Consider the following 18,621-nt stretch of genomic DNA (forward strand, 5'->3'; position numbering starts at 1 on the left):
ATATATATATATATATATATATATATATGTATATATATATGCATGTATTTATATGTATATGTATATATATATATATATATATATATATATATATATATATATATATATATATATATATATATATATATATATATATATATATATGTGTGTGTGTGTGTGTGTGTGTGTGTGTGTATGTGTATATATGTGTTTGTTTATAACACTGCTATTCCTATCACTGACTCTCACAAGTTTTTTTTTTTTTTTGGAAGAGAAAATTTTATAAATGTGATTTCAACAACTAGATGCATTTTAGACCCGTCCAATTTTGTCTGAAAAACAAAGCCTCTTCATGAAAATACAGCCGAAGTGAACACCTCACTTTTGTCTGCATGTTATTTCCTGTTAGCTAAAGCATCTGCATCCATCCTCTTACATCAAACCACATATGGTAACGCTTTGAATGCTCTGCTTAGTGCTGTGTTCTGAGTATGCAAATCAGATTGGGTGGAGATATTTTGTTGTACTGCCCATAAAGGATTGTGTACTTCCTCCATTAACCAACAGTATGTGATAGTAGAGCACTGTGTCTGTGTTTGCTTGAGCATCTACCTGGAACCCTCCTTTAATACTGGGGTACATCAAGGGTTTCCGCATTCAATATACCACATCCTATTCACAATCCTGGGGCTCATCTAGAACATAAACAAGAAACACAGGAAGGTTTAATCTCTGGCCACAGGTGAGTTATTTCTTATTTACTGTGACAGAGCTCTGATTTTGAGCACATAACAGAAACAGAAAATCATTAGAATGCCTTAAATAAATAATGTCTCCAAGGACATTCATTTGTCATATTTTTCCTCTCTATTCTCTGCTGGTCCTATGGCACGGTTTCATTTGCTGTACAATGCTTTGTTGGTATTATATGTATACTTTAGTGTGGGTATTTTTTGTTGTGTGTCAGGCAATATGAGTATGTGTTATGTTATTATATGGTTTTCATTTTTACTGTTACATTGTGTAGTGTTATAGGATCTGGGTGGATATCGGTAGACCCGGTTACCCTGTGTGTGTTTTTTATTGTTTCTGTTCATCTCTGTGTTGTCCTTTGCCACACCCCTGTTTATGCCCATGTTAGGCAGGGCTGTGCGATTTCCATGCAGTTTCAAAGCATACAGTGCAAAGACAAAGCTCACGATTTATGTGCATATTACATGATACGACTGGTCAGCAGCAACTTGACTGGTCATACTAAAGGCCCGTGCACACCGAGACGTTTTTTGCTTGCGTTTTCCGTCGACGTTTAACGCCTCATGACCAAATAAAGGGCACCAATATGATCGTGCACAACAACGCGCAAAACGGCAGGCGTAAAAGCATCATTTTTAAAGAAACGCCTCATGCACGTTTTTTTGTTTGACACGCCGCGTCAAAACATTCTACTCCAATCAGATTGGCACTTTTCAGTTACAGTAAACAGCACTTGGGGATGCTCAAGTGCAAAACTGTCAATGCACATTGAAGAAGATGCCCAGAGGCGATATAAACGTGGAGCTGCTTATTGCTCTGTGAACAATAATCATATCTTCATCGCTAGAGCTGGAGCTGCTGTCTCGTAAAACAGCGACGATAAACGCAAACGAAAAGCGTCCCGGTGTGTATGAGCCTTAAGGCTGTTTCTCAATATGCGTTTCTTAATGGAAAAGCATTTACTTGATGTTATTCACATTCAAATCTGTTCTTTTTGCATTGTGAAACATATAGTCTGTAAATGCTTCTGTGCATGTTATATACATTGAAAAGGGGAAAAAACAATACATCATTGTATGAATGCAGTAATGTTTAATTTATTTTCCATTAAAACGTGCAAAGGTCATACAACTAGATCGTATCTCATATCTCACAGGATGCGTTCTGTGTTCTTGTGGTCTTCATGCTTTTAAGGTAACTTGGCAAAACCGGTCTCTGCCAGAACACAAGTCTTTTTTCTGCATTCTTGGTATTGAGAAACAGCTTATATGTGTGAAATCAACATGACACTTCCCCTTCTGATAACTGATCTCTAACTAATTTAGCGCTTCAAACTAGTCTGTTAACCAGATTCAAATCTGTAGTTATTAGAGACGCGTGTGCTTGTGTTTATTGCGAAAGGCAGCAACACACCAGTGTAATGACATAATCTAATTAAAAAATGAGCCGTGTGAGCAAAAGTCTAAAAAGTTTGATAAACGATAAGCTAAACTTTTCAACGTTTGTTGTATTGTCTACCTGCATAATATTTGTCATTGTTCAAACTTACCAGTGTGCATGAATCCAGTACAATCATGGGTCTCTCAGGGTGCACTCACACTATGCTATCAGAACTGTGCCCATTTGGAAGAGGTGTGCCAGAGCGCGGTTCAGTTGGGTTTTGTCGCTGTACTCTTGTAGTGTGAGTGCAGTCCCCCTGAGCCCAAAGCTGAAGACGCAACGTCACTTTTAAGGGACTGTTTCATATGGATTTATTAATCATTCTTACTTTTCAACGTGAACTGTCACAGTTTATTAAAGATACAAAGCCCTCGCTGCACGTCAGCTGCACCTCCAGCAAACCATCTAATACCTGCAGCACAAGGACTTTTATGATAATTTATGAGCGTCAAAAGTTGTGGATCTGTTGGGCAAAATATTTGACTGCATGCCACTGCATACCAAACGATTAAATATAATACAAAACAATATAACTAAAGCACTGTCCACTTTGCTGAGCCAGAGCGCTTCTCTTCCTGTTAAACTGAACAGTCGCATCATCAATAGCCGCATTTCCACTGTTGGGCCAGTGCGAGCCAGGGCTTTTATTGGGCCAGGCCATACCAATAGCTCGGGAGCTTGAGCAGCGAGGCTGAAATCATGTTGCGTTTCCATTGTCGGGCTAGTGGCTCGCAGTGCGGCACGCAAACCCCACCCCCAGAATGTCCCCGTAATCAAACGTCACACAACCCGTCCAGTTCTGCGGGAATCAGGCAGATAATGCACACCATTGCATCATCACGAAAGGATTAGAATGAAGACAACTGAAATAAGCAAATAACACGCTACTGTACAGCATTACATTATATGTCTATACGCACAGGCCTATGTATTTTCATTTATTATAATCATTTACTCACTGACCAACTGTTGGAATCGTACATCGAGTGGTCTCGCCACTAACAGAGGGATGACCCAGCGAACCATCCATAATTTAAAACCACAGAAATTTTCCGGTAATAACTTGGTATAAAATGTATTTTAGAACATTATTGTTGCGGTAGATGCCGTCAAACATTCAGCCCAAATGCTCCGGAGAGATATAAAGCATATAAATTTTTTCCCTGAGCTATATGACACTTGATAAGTAATTCCCCTTTATTTAAGAGAATAATTTAAGGATTTTGCATATTATTCGGTAATTTTAATTAAAGGAAACCGTTAAGTGTTTCAGAACATAGCAAGTAATAAAATATAGGCTATAGTTGTGCTCAGAAGCTATCCACAATCAGCATCAGTATTAAGAAAAAAATGTATCGTTTGATACATGTGGTGTTAAATATTGTCGAACGGCATATCTACACTGATTCTCCCCAAAGCAAAAGAATTATGATTTAAAATAATAAATATCCTTCTAAACCTTTTTCATTTACGATTTAAAATGTTAAATATCCTTCTAATAAAAATCTACATTTAAAATTTTATTTTTAAATTTTACCACGTCATATAAATTCATATTAAATAAAATTTTAACAATATTATTTTATGCAACACCCTTACATTTAAAAGGGAAACATAAGAGAGAGCATAAGCAAAAAGACCCCAAGCCTATAAGGTGTTTTATGGAATAGCCTATCTTAAACTGACCAGCTATATGTTTTTTTTCCCTTACTTGTTTATTTTTTTGGTGCATGTACTACTGTGCGATCGGAAAACTAGTGTAAAGGCAGCACACCATCTGTACAAGACTCGGGCAAACTCAGCCTCTCCTTTCACGCTGCCCTGAAGCCCCAGCTGACCCTCTTTGGCCCTAGGTATTTGGCGGGCCGAAAAAGGCTGGCCGCTAGCCCAGAGGAAGCCCTACTTTGGCCCAATCAGGCCCTTGAAGTAACTGTGGAAATGCGACTGGCTCTGGCACGCTTGCTTTATTCGCGATAGTGGAAACGCGACTAAAGTGAGTGCAGGCTGTCTAGGGAGAGGGAAGGGGGGGACAAGCGTGCTTCGGCACAGTTCAAGGCAACTGTACATAGCGTGAGTATGCCCTCAAGTCAGAATAATGGCCATGTCTATTATCATACACTCTTAGAAACAGAGGTACAAAAGCTGTTAGTGTGGTACCTTTTTAAAATATGTGCTTTTGTCCATATCAGTGTCTTTAAATTATATATTAGTAACTAAAGTGTACATATTAGTCTGTAAAAAGTACAAAACTGTACCCTTTGAAACTGTAGGAATATCACTCAGAAAGTGTGAATTATGTTACAATTCAGTACAATATTATCATAAGTCAACATTGGCAATTTTCTAAATCGCTTTTGCTTTTTGCATGCAAGAATCAGCAGCTAAAGCAGGATGTGGCAATTGTGGGAAAGCACCTACATCATAATCTGCCTAGCAAGTGTTAGACAACACTGCTGCCTAACTCAGGACTTGAGCGTATATAATATGTAGGACAATGTTTAGAGAAGAAATTAGAAAAAATATGACATGCTAATTGAAATCAAGGTGATAAGGGTTCAGAAGGGAATTCATGACTTGGAAAAAATATATGAATGTTAAATGCAATTGAAATCACTTTGAATAAATAAAATGTCTAATGAAAATATCAGGTAATCAGTCAGATTATAAAGGGTAAAACCATCAAACATCCCACCCTCCATCAACATTTGTTTTCACAGGGAACTTGCTAAGCTGACCATCTTGTGAAAGCTGATCTGTCATGGATTCATACACCATTAACTTCATCACCTGGAATGCTAACGGACTTAAGCAAAACAAATATCAGAAATTTCAAGAACTTCAATGCGCTGATGTTGTTTTCTTACAAGAGACACACATTGGAGCAGGAGATGAACATGTTATAGAATGTTTAAAAGATCAGTGGAATGTTTTCTATACAAAGTACACTTCTTCCAGCAGAGGAACTGCCATTCTAGTCAGAAAGAGTCTAGATTTCAAATGTTTAAGTGTCGAGAAAGATAATTGTGGTGAATATGTTTTGTTGAAATGTGAACTGGAAGGTTGCCTGTACACTCTGGTGAGTGTTTATAACCATCAGACAGACACAAAAACGCTTGATTATCTTTCAAGATACCTGCAGTCAATGACCAGCGGGCTGCTGGTGATTGGTGGAGATTTCAACACATTTCTCAATCCGTTTATCGACAAAAAATGGAACACAGGCAAGATGACAAAAAACAGAACACACAATAAACTGCTCTTATGCGTGGAGAATTTCATGGAATCTCTTCAGCTGGCTGATGTCTGGAGAAGAAAGAACCCTGTAAAGCAGGATTTTACATTCTACATAAGAGATCGTCCAGTGTCCAGACTGGATTACTTCTTCATTCCAGATGAATGTATGTGGCGTGTAGGAAGTTGTGAAATCATGAATTCAAGGTTAGGAGAGCTCAAAGATCACCAACCTGTGTCTTTAGAGATCAACTGTGTGTCCACAGTGCCTCTTCTGATAGATCAAACACAGTCACTCCTCAAACTATTTAACTGCAAAAAAATACTTTTGACTGATGAAACTGGTTCATCACAGAGTGAAGAAAGCTCACCTGCAGTCAGTGAAGTTGACATTGTGTCAGCGGTTCAGTCTCTTCAAGTGTCAGACACTGTAAGACCAGACGACATCCCAGTTTCCTTCTATAAAGACAACATCCAGGATGTAATTCCATACATAAAGATGCTCTATGGCGGAATCCACAGGGGTGAAGTTAACTGCTCTGAAATGTATTTTCAAGATCCACAGGATGATATTCCTCACTTTTTTAATGCTGACTACCTCATCATTGCAACTATTCTGGCAAGACGTCTTGATGATTTATTGACGCCTCAGTCAAAAGGGATGATTAAGGATTCAGCAACTGTTATGATCACTCCTAAAACAATCTGCACTGAAGCAATGCTCTGTTGCCTAAAGGATGAAATTGAGGACTCACATTCAGTTCTTTATCAAGACTTTCTGCTTGTGGAAAAAATCCTCAGGGATTCAAAATTCAAAAAGTGTCAGGGCTGCCCATTGAAGCCAGTACTCACAGCTTTAAAGCTAAAACGCTACGCCTTAAAGTTGTGTAAGAATGTAGAAAATTATGCAGTGCATGTTTTCAAGACAAATGTGATCATTTGCATCCCATCTGAAGACCTAGATGAGATACATGCTATGGAAAACGACACCAATGAAGAATATATTATAACATTATTCAGAGGACAAAGCATTGAGGGTATTGAGTCTGCAAGTGAGGATTATGATGGATTGATGGAGGACACAGAAGACAATTCACAGTGTGAAGACAGCGACAATGGGTCAAATGAACATGAGGGAAAATCTAAATCGATTGAAAGTGATGGAAGGTGAGAATTATACATCTTGAAGATGATTAATAGTATTTAGGAAATTTTATTATAAGAAACATAAAACATACAATGGAACTTTGGCCACTTTTAAGTGATCCTCAGATGTAGTGATCCTCCTGTGTCTACTGTACGCTGTAATGCATGTATGTTTTAATAATTCCTGAAGGACATGGCTTAGGAAACAATATGTTCATTGGTGCTGTGACCCGTATGGGTGTGAGGTTTGGGGGGTGAGTGTAGTGGAGGCCAGCTAGTGAAGTGCTATGCAGGTAAACCTCACTCCTCCGACCTCTGAAGGTGCTCTAGCGACAGACGCTAGTGGCCATGGTCTTTAGCCTCCTTGGTAGAGCAACCGACTCCTATGTGGAAAGTCGCCAGTTCGATTCCAGTTTGGAGTGGGTTGGGTGGTGTAGGACTTAGGGGGTTACATTGGTGCTGTGACCCGGATGGGAGTAAGGTGTAGGGGGTTGAGTATAACGGAGGCCAGCAAGTGAAGTGCTGTGCAGGTAAACCTCATTCCTCTGACCTCTAAATGTGCTGTAGCGGCAGATGCTAGAGGCCATGGTCTTTAGACTCCTTGGTAGAGCAACCGACTCCCATTCGGAAGGTTGCCGGTTCAATCCCAGCTCTGAGCAGTTAACGTTAGTAAATTACATTGCGAGATTCATTTAAATACTCCTTACATAAAATTTGCGTCTAACTCCTAGGTCTTTATTTTCAATAAGGTCAGGTGCAAAAATTGCTGTGTCCATGCCTTTTCAGTGCTATTCTTTTCTGTGCATCTATTGTAAAAACCAACAGTGCTGTTTTAAAGCCAAAAAAGCAGTTATTAAATCTGGCCATATATATATGTGTGTGTGCGTGCAGTTGGCAAGTGTTTTCTTAATTAACAAATAACTTATTTATTGCAGGATGACCATGTATGCAGTTGTAACCTTAAAAGAATCAGAAGAGGTGATGGTGACAGCATCAAACTGGTTGAGCGCAGACAAAAAACAATGTTACTGGCCTCCATACAGATCAACAGAGAAATTCATGGAAGCTGTTCGGAAAGGCTTAGCACCTCAAACAGGAGAGAAATCTTGGGAGAAATTAGCTGTCCTGTTTCATGGAGAATATGGTACCAGTTTTTACTTTAAAAAGTCAACTTTTACTCTCAATAAGTTCTCGATAATAAAATAGTTTCTTATCTTACTGGAGGCACTTATGAGGAGGCCAAGAAAAAACTAAAAGAAATGAATGAGCAGACAGAACAGTAAGTAATGTATTCTCATTTTAAGTTGATATAATACATGCGATTTTTGTTCTCCAACCGCACAACTGGGATTTAAAATCTGGTGCCCTCTCTAAAAGTTACCTAACCATTGAACAACTATCTAAACTGCTAAATGATACATTTGGAATTGACAATAGCAGATAAAAGCTGAGAATACAAATGATGCTATACTGTAGGTTTTTCCCCTATAAACATTTAAAATGGTAAGAAGTGAATGGCTAATTGACTATTGTGTGTTGAAACTTTTTAACCAAGTCTGTTACAACTATCCCCATGTAAGGTTGTTTCCTATTCCCTCCCAATGGAAGCATTTGTTGTTATTTATTAGTAATATTATTTATATTATTGTTATTTTATATAAACAGAGCAGCCACAGCAGTGAATCAAGTAACAGGAACCTGTCCACAGTCTCCTGGGCCATCACAGTCAGGAATTATACGGGGTGCCAGTGGTAGGCCAAATCATTTTATTTTATTTACCACACACACACTTGTACTGCTATCTTTAAAGGGCTTCCCACAGACATGATTTTTATTCTGTACAAATTGTATATTGTATCTCCCTACCTATAAACCTACAAATGCAACATTCTGCAGTTTTATATTGAGCGGTATTCTCATGGGGAAAAATGTCACCACAGGCTCAAGAGTTACTAGCATTGCTATACTTGCGGGGACAACTTTAGAAATACAAGGTACACACACAAACTGCCATAAGTATTTACATGTGGTTTCTATATTGTAGAAAGCAATTAATTCTAAGCTTATAAAAAACGTCTTTATAGATGGCCTTGCAAAAATAAATTGGTATAGTGAATAAAACAGACAATTACAGGTGAGTATCATGTACCTGCAAATATCAGGAAAAAACCCCAAACCAAATTTATTAGGACATTTCTTTTTCTTTAAACTCTTTGATAAAAACATCCACTGAGTGGTCAAACAAAACAAAAGAAATCTAATAAAATGATCATGTTGTATTAAGTACTAAGTTGATGTGTTTTAATTCTTTGATGCAGGCACTAAAAGAAAGCGTGATTCGATGGATTTACATATGAGTGCTAAATCATATTCAGGCAAGTAATTTTTGTATGTTTTTTTATACCTAGATTTATTATGAATGTGTGAATTTAGTATTAATTCATCAATCTCTAAATAATGTCTTATACTTTTATTTCACAGATGAGGAAATATTGAATATGGCAAAAAAGATCATGATTGAAGTTAATGTTAAACTTCAAAGCATTAACAGCACAGACCAAACAACAAATGACTTAAAAAACACCATTTTGTAAGTACTCAGTATAAATCATAATGTAAATTGTTCTGTATGCTCAATTGTAAAGAAGTGTTCAGTTACTTTTATCTGTTTCATGATGTAGAGATGGCATTGCAAAAATGAATGAGATGGATAAAGACAAAAGAAGAAAGGAAACCATAGGTGTTTTTGGAAAAACAGGAGAAGGAAAAAGCTCTTTATTAAATGCAGTGTTGGGATTACAGGGTCTGCTGCCATCTGGTAGTCTTGGTGCCTGTACAGGAGTTATTATTCAAGTGGAAGCCAATCTGGAGGACTCTGAATACAAAGCTGAGATTGAGCTCATCTCTAAAGAGGTTCATCTTTGACATCTATCTATCTATCTATCTATCTATCTATCTATCTATCTATCTATCTATCTATCTATCTATCTATCTATCTATCTATCTATCTATCTATCTATCTATCTATCTATCTATCTATCTATCCATCCATCCATCCATCCATCCATCCATCCATCCATCCATCCATCCATCCATCCATCCATCCATCCATCCATCCATCCATCCATCCATCTACCTAGGAAATAAAGGAAGTTAATATAGCCTTGTATATGTATTGTTTTGCAGGAATGGGAGAATGAGATTGCTTCCACTGATGAAAGGACTGAAACAGATAATGAAAGGATCATTGCAGTGTATGGGGCTGATGCCGATAAGAAATCACTGGAGGAGCTTAAGAACGATGCCAAATATGCTGAAATTGATTACTTTTTGTCTACCAAGAAAAAAACGATTTCGCACACTGATGTAAGGTCTAAAAATGTTTGTTTTTTTATGTTAGCAAATATTGGTAACACTTTACAAAAAGAGTACACGATTAATGATGGCAATTAGATGAAAGTAAAGTATTATTTCTCCAAATATAAGATCTATAACTGCCTCTGTGGGCCAGTTTAAGGATTGCTGGAGCATGATCTGAAACAGTTATATTGTAATATGATGAGGAATTCACTACAGGAATTAGTTTGCTATCAATAAAACAATTAACAATACGTGTATATGTATGGTTGACAGGAAGAAAAAAGGAAAAACTTTAATAGTGGGATTCAGAAAATGCCAAATATTAGTTACTTCACACAATTCTAAAAAAGAATAAATTGTTTTAGAGGACTGAGACAGAAGAGCTGATTTGGGGGATGATCTATCAAGAACTTAGAATGTTTAGAATGCACTTAAAGTTACCCCCCATAATTAGCAGATAAAGATTTAGGTCTGGACGTTTAGAGAAAAATGTAACAAAAAGTCTGGGTTATCCTAATTAGATGGGTAAATGCTTACTAACATAACTTTATTATTATAGCCCTACAGAAAAAACAGCTTAAACCAGCCTAGGCTGGTTGGCTGGTTTTAGCTGGTCGACCAGTATGGTTTTAGAGGGGTTTTGGCCATTTCCAGGCTGGTTTCCAGCCATTTCCAGCCTGGTCTTAGCTGGTCAGGCTGGAAAATGACCAGCTAAAACCAACTTGACCAGCCTAGACAAGCTGGGAGCCCAGCCAAAACCAGCTATGTTCACCTTAAACCAGGCTGGTCAAGCTGGTTTTAGCTGGATTTAACTGGTCATTTTTCAGCCTGACCAGCTTTCTCAATTCCAAGAATGCAGAGAATGGACTCGCGTTCTTATGGAGACCAGTCTTGAGTTACCTCGGAAGAATAAACTCGGGAGACCGCGAGAGCAGAGATTGCGTCCTGTGAGAAATGAAATGCTGCGTTCTTCCCTGGTTCTTCCTGATCGTCACATGACCTTCACGCGTTTTTAATGGAAAAGTATTTAAACATTACAGCATTCATACAGCATTTCCCCCTTTCAATATATATACTAGTATAAGACCTTACAAATATACATTGCACAATACAAATAAAACAGATTTTACTATGAATTTCAGCAAATAAACACCCTTAATGTGTTTATGCCTTTAATAAGATTTTCATTGTGATGTTTACTTTCACCATCTCTTTTAGGGCAACCCCTGAGAAAAATAAGTTATATCTCTGAACTTTAATAATAAATTTATATAAGATGCTGCACTTCCCATCTCCTTTATTCAGCCACAATGACTTTTGGAGCGAGTTTTGTGCTCAAGTCTGCCTCAACGCATTGTTGATATCAAGAATGCATCCGGGAGCTATCACACGTCCTCTGTTTTTGCAGTCTTAAGCTTTTTAACTGAACTTTGGCGGTTGATGATGACGTTACACAAGCATTTTGACGTATTGAATGAAAACGGTGCTTTATTCACAAATATTTTATGTGATATCTCAGTTTTGCGCATATTTAGATGGAAAGATAGCTATTTCTGGTTGATCACCTGCAAAACTTAAAAAATAAAATAAATAAAATAGTAGTAGAAAATCTTAATAGATAAACAGATTAATATATATATATATATATATATATATATATATATATATATATATATATATATATATATAATTTACTGCAATAAACAAAAATTGCATATTTTTGAATGACTGTAGCCTACAATTTTGATGCTCTTTTTCTCAGAAATAGATTATCCTTTAGCCATGGTTTCATTTGTAAGTCGCTTTGGATAAAAGCGTCTGCTAAATGACTAAATGTAAATGTAAATGGTTTCACAGGGGCAGGTCACACATATCACCACCAACTTTCACACACCAACTTTCTATAAAATCACAAATAAAAATATAATTATTATGCTTTCTGAACTTCTGTTCAAAGAAAAATAATCATTTTTATTTCCTACAACAGCTCTTTGACTTTCGCCGTGATGTTAAAAATCTTGTTCAGAACAGTGAGGATAGTCCTGGTGGCTTGTACTGGCCTCTTATGAAGAGTGTGACCATCAAGATTCCAAAACGTCAAGACCTTCTGGAACACATTGTGCTTTTTGATATTCCTGGGACTGGAGACTGCAACAAGATACGAGATGATCTGTGGAAATCAGTATGTACTAAACTACCAGAAACCTTAAATATAAACCTTCTTTCATGAGTTACCTATCCTCACGTCATTTCAAACTATTATAAGTTTCATCTGTTTGGAAAAAGGATTATGAAGAATTACTTGCTATTTCTTTCATATAATAATGAAGAATTAGGACTGTGGATTCACAGTAAAACTATTATAAAGTATCATATTGTAAAGTAGTAATGTGTGATTCGTTTTTTGGGTCATTGATACCTAGTGGTTGAACTAGGTTTTGCAGTCCAAATTCAAAATATTAGTTGTTTTTTTTTCACCTGGCCCCTTCTCCTCAGATTGCCAGATTGACAACAGCAACTGGAAAAAGCCAAAAGCGAAATTTAGTATACAAGTAGATTTCACACAAATTCAATGCTAATGTGCAAACATAGGCAAATTACTGCTTGGCATGTAGACATTTGTCATGAACATATGAATTCACCTCAATCGTGCCTTTCAAACAAAATGATGCAACTTGAGCGTAAAATTAGCTCAAGGTGAAAAACTTCCCATGAGTGACCTTGTGCTCCGTGGTTGGTGTGAACCCAGCATTACACTCTAAACTGCTCAGCTAATGGTTATGTGTAATATTTGTATTGTTTGCAACATTCACCTTATGTGGATTTTATAACTCTGAATTTGCATCTTATTTTGGAAGCTGGTACTATCCTGCGAAAGACACATTTTTGGTGGCAATAAACAAATATGTTCACTTAGCATGTTTTTAAAATATCTGCAAACATATTATGGTGTTTTTATGCTTCAGAGGAGTCAAAAACTTACATACAGCACCTTTATGAGTGGAATATGTATCAGTTTAACATGGAATATGTATAAGTGTAACATAGAGCAATAGCACTGGTGTTTTATTCAGCCTTTATTTTTCTAATTCAACAGAAAGTGAGAGAGTGCTCTTCTGTGTGGATTGTAAATGGTATCATTCGTGCAATCAGTAGCAAAGAGCCCTGGAGCATAATCGAGCACTGCATCCAAGACTTGGGACCAGCAGGACAATGCAAAAACATAAACTTCATCTGCACCAGGACTGATGACATTGATATAAAAGAATATCAAGCGTAAGAATATAGAAATCTTTGTCACTGTTCTGCATTAATAAATCACATTTATTTATCTATTTTATTTTTATTATAGATCTGCACAGCTCTCTGGAGACCAATTTTCCCCAGACAAGGTTTGGTACATTTACAAGCTAAAATTAGCTGTGTGTTTTCTGCATTATTTGAAAGCAGTCTTCTAAAATGTCAGTCCTAATCGTGGATGGTGTACTTGCCCTGTTATTGTAAGTGGATGCCCAGATTCTCTCGAGGACTGGCTTATTCTAGAGCAGCAAGTAATAAGGTGTAGCCCAGGGACATGGTGCTCAGCCACCTTAGACAGTTAGAGCTTTAAGTTAACTCAAAGAAGAACAAGCTCCTCTCCGTTCAGAGCATCTCTTTTTTTCAGTGCTGCTTGAAAGTGTTGGGGAACGAGTTTTAACCCAAAAATGACTACTCTGTCAGATAAAGAAGAGCCAGAGTCAAGAGATTCAATTAAAATAAAGTTTACTGAAGATAGTTTGGCGATTCATCTGCAGAAGCCAGCTTCAAAACTCACACGGAATTCGTAGGCAACTCTGCTTACAATCTCAAAACAACAACACCTATACTGTAATATGTGTCACTAACTGCGTCATGCATATAGGTTAACCTGGGCTGTGTTTGCCAAAACCATCATTAGCCAACTAAGGTCGCAAGTTCCGTCGTTACAAACATAGTTCATTCAATTGCCGTTTTCCAAATCCATCCCTCCAACGAACATTCGCAAACTGCATCGCAAACTTGAGCACTTGAAACTGCACCTCTGGAGCTGTAGTTAGAAACATAGTTCCTGGCTGTGTTCTATTCCCACTTATCCCCCTATGCACAATTCATTTATGCTATAGTGGAGAATCTACTTATGGGGAATTTCGCTCAGAAAGCCAATCATCTAAAAGAGTACGTAAACGGGCCAGTGAAATGCCAATGAGTTGGCAGCGTCAGCTGCGCAGCTGATGCTTGTTGCAATCAATGGCAATATAAGCACAGCGAGAGCAAGAATGAGGCATCATTTTTTGCTGAAGAGACTTTCACCTCCACAGTTAAGGGGCAATCATTATGGCGATGCAATATAGCATTTGCTATATTGCCCCCGGGGAACGAGAGTTACTTTAGTAACCAGAGAACTTCAATGCTATAGTGGAGAATCCACTTATGGGGAAATGTCTGGAAAACGCCATAATGACTGCACCTTACCTTCGTCCCAGATGAGAGGTTTGCCAGGCAAGCGTGAGTGCACCTGCATCATCGAAAGGCGTAGTCTTCCAACGTGTTCCCTGGCCCTTACTTATCCCGTTTCATTAGAAGATTTACGGATCTAGATATATTTTTCGGGAGCCGAAAAGCATCTAGAAATTTCTAGGAATTTAAATATGACAGTACGTTGGGAAAACCTGCAGTCCCGATAGGGAGGACGCTGCAGAGGCCACCTGCTACCCAAGTGGGGAGATATGGTGGCAAAAAATATATGGACTAGACCTGGGAAGGGGGAGTACGCATAAATATAAGATGGTTAGCGGAGAGGGAAGACACGGGTCCACCTGTGAGGGGGAACAGCATCGTGGCTGAATGAGCATATGGGATCACCTAGTGGGGATCACGCATAGCGGGCACCTATACCCAAAACACGGGCTGCCAAGAGGGCAGACCTACAACGTAATGGGCCAGCAAGTGACTCCTCCAATGAGTCAGTGCTGTGGGCCTCAGAGGAATCTCTGCAGGGCTCACCTAAGCGGGGAACTTTACTGACAGATAGAATAAGCGCACATATCTCCTTGTTAGGGAGAATGGGCAAGCGTGTTTCAACACCTTAACCAAGTTGTTTCCTCAATCACTAAGGTTTACCTAATACCCTTGAGGAAACTGGCTCCACTAGCAGATTGTAAAACCTTGCAAATGTATTAGGTGTCGCCCAGCCCGCAACTCTGCAGATGTCTGTTAGAGAGGAGCCGTGTGCACACACCCAAGAGGATGTGATGCTCCAAGTGAGGTGCGCAAGCACTCCTGGGGGACATGGCTCACCCTGGCTTTGATAAGCGAGGGAGATGGCATCCACTATCCAGTGGGCCAACCTCGGATTACATACGGCACTTCCCTGCTGCCGACGACCATAACAGAAGAAGAGCTGCTCAGATGATCTAAGCTCTGAGTGCGGTCTTCTGGGAAGAAAGGGATGGGAGGATAGAAGGTGGAACCATCCGAGGACAGAGCACTTTTCTCACTGAAAGCTTGGATGGAACACGTGGAGGAGCGAGAGGTAACGCTCTGATCTGCCCAAGTGCCCAGCCGCGGAGTGGGGGACAACTGGGGTGGGTGGCTCTTTTGCAAGAGCGAGCCGCGATCTTTACTGCGCGACAGACATGCCACCGCAGTGATAGCATGCACTGCCCGCGAGCACCGCATTAACATGCTGGACCCCCAGACATGAAACGCAGTGCTCATGCCCATCATCCAGGGACAGGAAACTCAGTGCATCCAGAAACACAGTCGGAGCGACGTTATGAAAAAGACGCGCTGCACGACCGTGTTGCTCTTTTAGAAAATTTGCACAAACCGCTTTGGAGGACCGGACCCAAAGAACGTCAGGCAAGAGAGAAACCCAGCTCGACCATCTGCTGCTGCGTGTGTCTGAGGCTGAAAGACTGAAAAGACTCTGAAGCGAAAAATTATGCCTCAGCCTTGCTCTCGCTGTGCTTATATTGTCATTGATTGCAACGAGCATCAGCTGCGCAAGCTGATGCTGCCAACTCATTGGCATTTCATTGGCCCGTTTACATACTCTTTCAAAATTCAAAAATTCCCCATAAGTGGATTCTCCACTATAGCATTGAAGTTCCCCATCCGAAGGGGAATGTAAATATCACAAGTAAAAATTAGCTACATTTATTAATATAACCCCCTGTAAACCTTGTGAGTCTCTGGTTTTTAATATTGTATTTGGTTATCTAGGAGTTGTATGATGTATGTTGTTCTTTGCAATGTGATGGCTGCTTGTAAGCCTCTTGTTTGCACAGTAAAGACAATTGAGGGACTCAAACTGAACTATTAAAAATGTTCAAATGCTCACTGATGTTTTGGAAGAAACACGACGCATAAAGAGTTCGGGCTCGTTGGCTAATTTTACAGTGACAACTAGTTTACATAAAAGACACTTAATATGTGTGTTTATTTATTATTATTGTTTTTCAGAATCTGAAAACAGCGTGCATACATCATAGGAACGACCGTGCCAAGGATTCCATGAAAAAGAAGTTTGAAACCATGGTAAAAATGTGAAATTGCACATTCTTATCCTTATTCTTTTCCTTTTTCTTATCCTTATTTTTATTGTTATTCAGAAACCAAAAGACAGATTCATCGCTGATGTTTTTACAGTCAGCTCCAGAGCATACTTTGATAATGATCTACATCTGGATCAAAATGAAACAGGTAAAACATTAAGTGAAACTGGAAATTAAATGTTATATACACAGCGGTGTGAAAAAGTATTTGCCCCCTTATCAATTTATTTTTTCCATGTTTGTGACAATGTAATGCTTCCGATCATCAAACTAATTTAAATATTAGTCCAAGATGACACAAGTAAGCACATCATGAAGGTTTTAAACAAAGGTTTTTAGGTAACACTTTATAATTACACATTATGAATAATTTATTAAGCATTAGCAAATAGTTAAATCATCATTTGTTAAGCATTAACTGTACATTAATAGATGTCAAAAAGAAGTTTATAAAAACAACTACAAAAACTGTATTCCTGACTTTAAAAATGTGCCAAATGATTGTGTTTTCATACTTTGTCAATGATTCATTTTGCATTACTAAATTAAGTATCAAATTATTAACAAATCAGTTATTTAAGAATAGTTGGTGTTTTTTAAAGTTCATAGGCAATGCGTAAGGAAATGATTAATAAACTATTCATATTAACATCTATATATCTTATCATACTGACATATAATAACAGTTGCTTTGTATGTTAATAAATGCTTTATTAACTCAACTCCATCCAGTTTTGTGACCTAATCTAAAAGTGATTTATGCGTTATATAAATGAAAAATGAATCATTAACAAAGTATGAAAACAAAACCATTAAGCACATTACACATGTTATAAGTCAATAATTTGTAGACGTAGCAATTTTAGCGGTAGATATAAACTTGCTAATGCTTAATAAATGATTTGCGTCAGTGATTGTGCCGATGATGCCATTAGTGTGAGCTCTGCCCAGCCCATATCAGTGGCTCATTCAGACCATCAGACTTGGCTATGCGATTCAGTTCACCAAAAGTCTTCCCAAGTTCACAGGTTTTAATTTCACGATAGTCAACCGCCCCTGTCTTGTGAGAGAAGATTGCTGTTCTCCTGGTGAAGGATACAATCAAGCCAGTCCCTTCAGCCGAGATAAAGGCCAGGTTCTACAATCCATACTTCATCGTACCCCAAAAAATTGGTGGGTTACAACCAATCCCTGATCTCGTATTCTGAACAGCCATCTGCACAAAATGCTCACACAGAAGCATATCCCCCATGCGTTTGTCCTCCTGTGCGCTCCTATGTGTGCTGGCTATATACTCTACTAATGGCTAATCGCCAGCACCCGTGGAGCTGTGCTTTGCCAAATCATAGGCATTCATTGGCCTGTTTTGGCAAGCCATGGTCACACTTCACTTTTTGCCCCATAGACTTCCATTCATATGCATTCAAATATGAAAGACCGGAAACGCAAGCTTGTGTGACAAGTTTCGCAGTTTGCTGCATTGCAAAGTTCAAGCTTTGTAAACTCTGACCTGCAAAACTGCTTTCTGTGATTGAGTGAGACCAATCAGAGATCAAAACATGACCTCTCTGGACAGAAATTTTAAATATGGAGCAATCGCTCGCTTTTTAAAATGTCTAATCATCTTGTTTAATCCTGCGCCTTTTCACAGCACCGTTCGACAAAATTTCGCAAACACAAACTCCAGTGTGACCACAACATTACTCTTCAGAATGATTGGTCATCTAGCGTACTCCTATTTGTGTCTCTCCTTGACACAATGTAACTAAGTTTGCAATCAAGAAGTCACTTATATAGAACCTGCCTGACAAAGAGAAGTAGACTAAAATACCCTCAAAAGCCAGATATCATGCCAATATCCAATAAAAACCAATGTAGTTATGTAGTTTTGCTATGTAGTTGGCTATGTAGTTTGGTATTCTGTTTTCCCTTAATAATAAAAACCTTAATTCAAAACGGCATGGCGTGTTTACTTGTTATCTTTGACTAACATTTTAACTTGTTTGATGATCTGAAACATTAATGTGTGACAAACATGCATCAAATAAGAAATCTGTAAGGAGGCCACTTTTTCACATCACTATGTGTGTGTATGCATGTCTATACACTCACCGGCCACTTTATTAGGTACTGCTCA

The 18,621-nt window shown here is 38.4% G+C and overlaps 1 protein-coding gene across 3 annotated transcripts in view; it reads left to right on the top strand.

Moving 5' to 3' along the window:
* Positions 1–556: 556 nt before the first annotated feature.
* The window catches only part of LOC130247286 (nuclear GTPase SLIP-GC-like), a 43,479-nt gene continuing 25,414 nt past the window's right edge, over positions 557–18,621 (top strand). For 2 of the 3 annotated variants that reach the window (XM_056480530.1, XM_056480531.1), the window contains exons 1-14: positions 557–721; positions 4,890–6,570; positions 7,485–7,693; positions 7,774–7,828; positions 8,215–8,300; positions 8,868–8,924; positions 9,031–9,139; positions 9,231–9,462; positions 9,736–9,915; positions 11,897–12,091; positions 13,007–13,185; positions 13,262–13,301; positions 16,393–16,467; positions 16,542–16,632. In XM_056480530.1, the coding sequence (XP_056336505.1) occupies positions 4,931–6,570; positions 7,485–7,693; positions 7,774–7,828; positions 8,215–8,300; positions 8,868–8,924; positions 9,031–9,139; positions 9,231–9,462; positions 9,736–9,915; positions 11,897–12,091; positions 13,007–13,185; positions 13,262–13,301; positions 16,393–16,467; positions 16,542–16,632 (3,148 nt within the window). In that variant the 5' untranslated portion in view covers positions 557–721; positions 4,890–4,930. The remainder of the gene's footprint in view (positions 722–4,889; positions 6,571–7,484; positions 7,694–7,773; positions 7,829–8,214; positions 8,301–8,867; positions 8,925–9,030; positions 9,140–9,230; positions 9,463–9,735; positions 9,916–11,896; positions 12,092–13,006; positions 13,186–13,261; positions 13,302–16,392; positions 16,468–16,541; positions 16,633–18,621) is intronic. The other variant, XM_056480532.1, reaches the window with a different exon arrangement.

Source organism: Danio aesculapii, chromosome 19, assembly GCF_903798145.1.
Source record: "Danio aesculapii chromosome 19, fDanAes4.1, whole genome shotgun sequence".
NCBI lineage: Eukaryota > Metazoa > Chordata > Actinopteri > Cypriniformes > Danionidae > Danio > Danio aesculapii.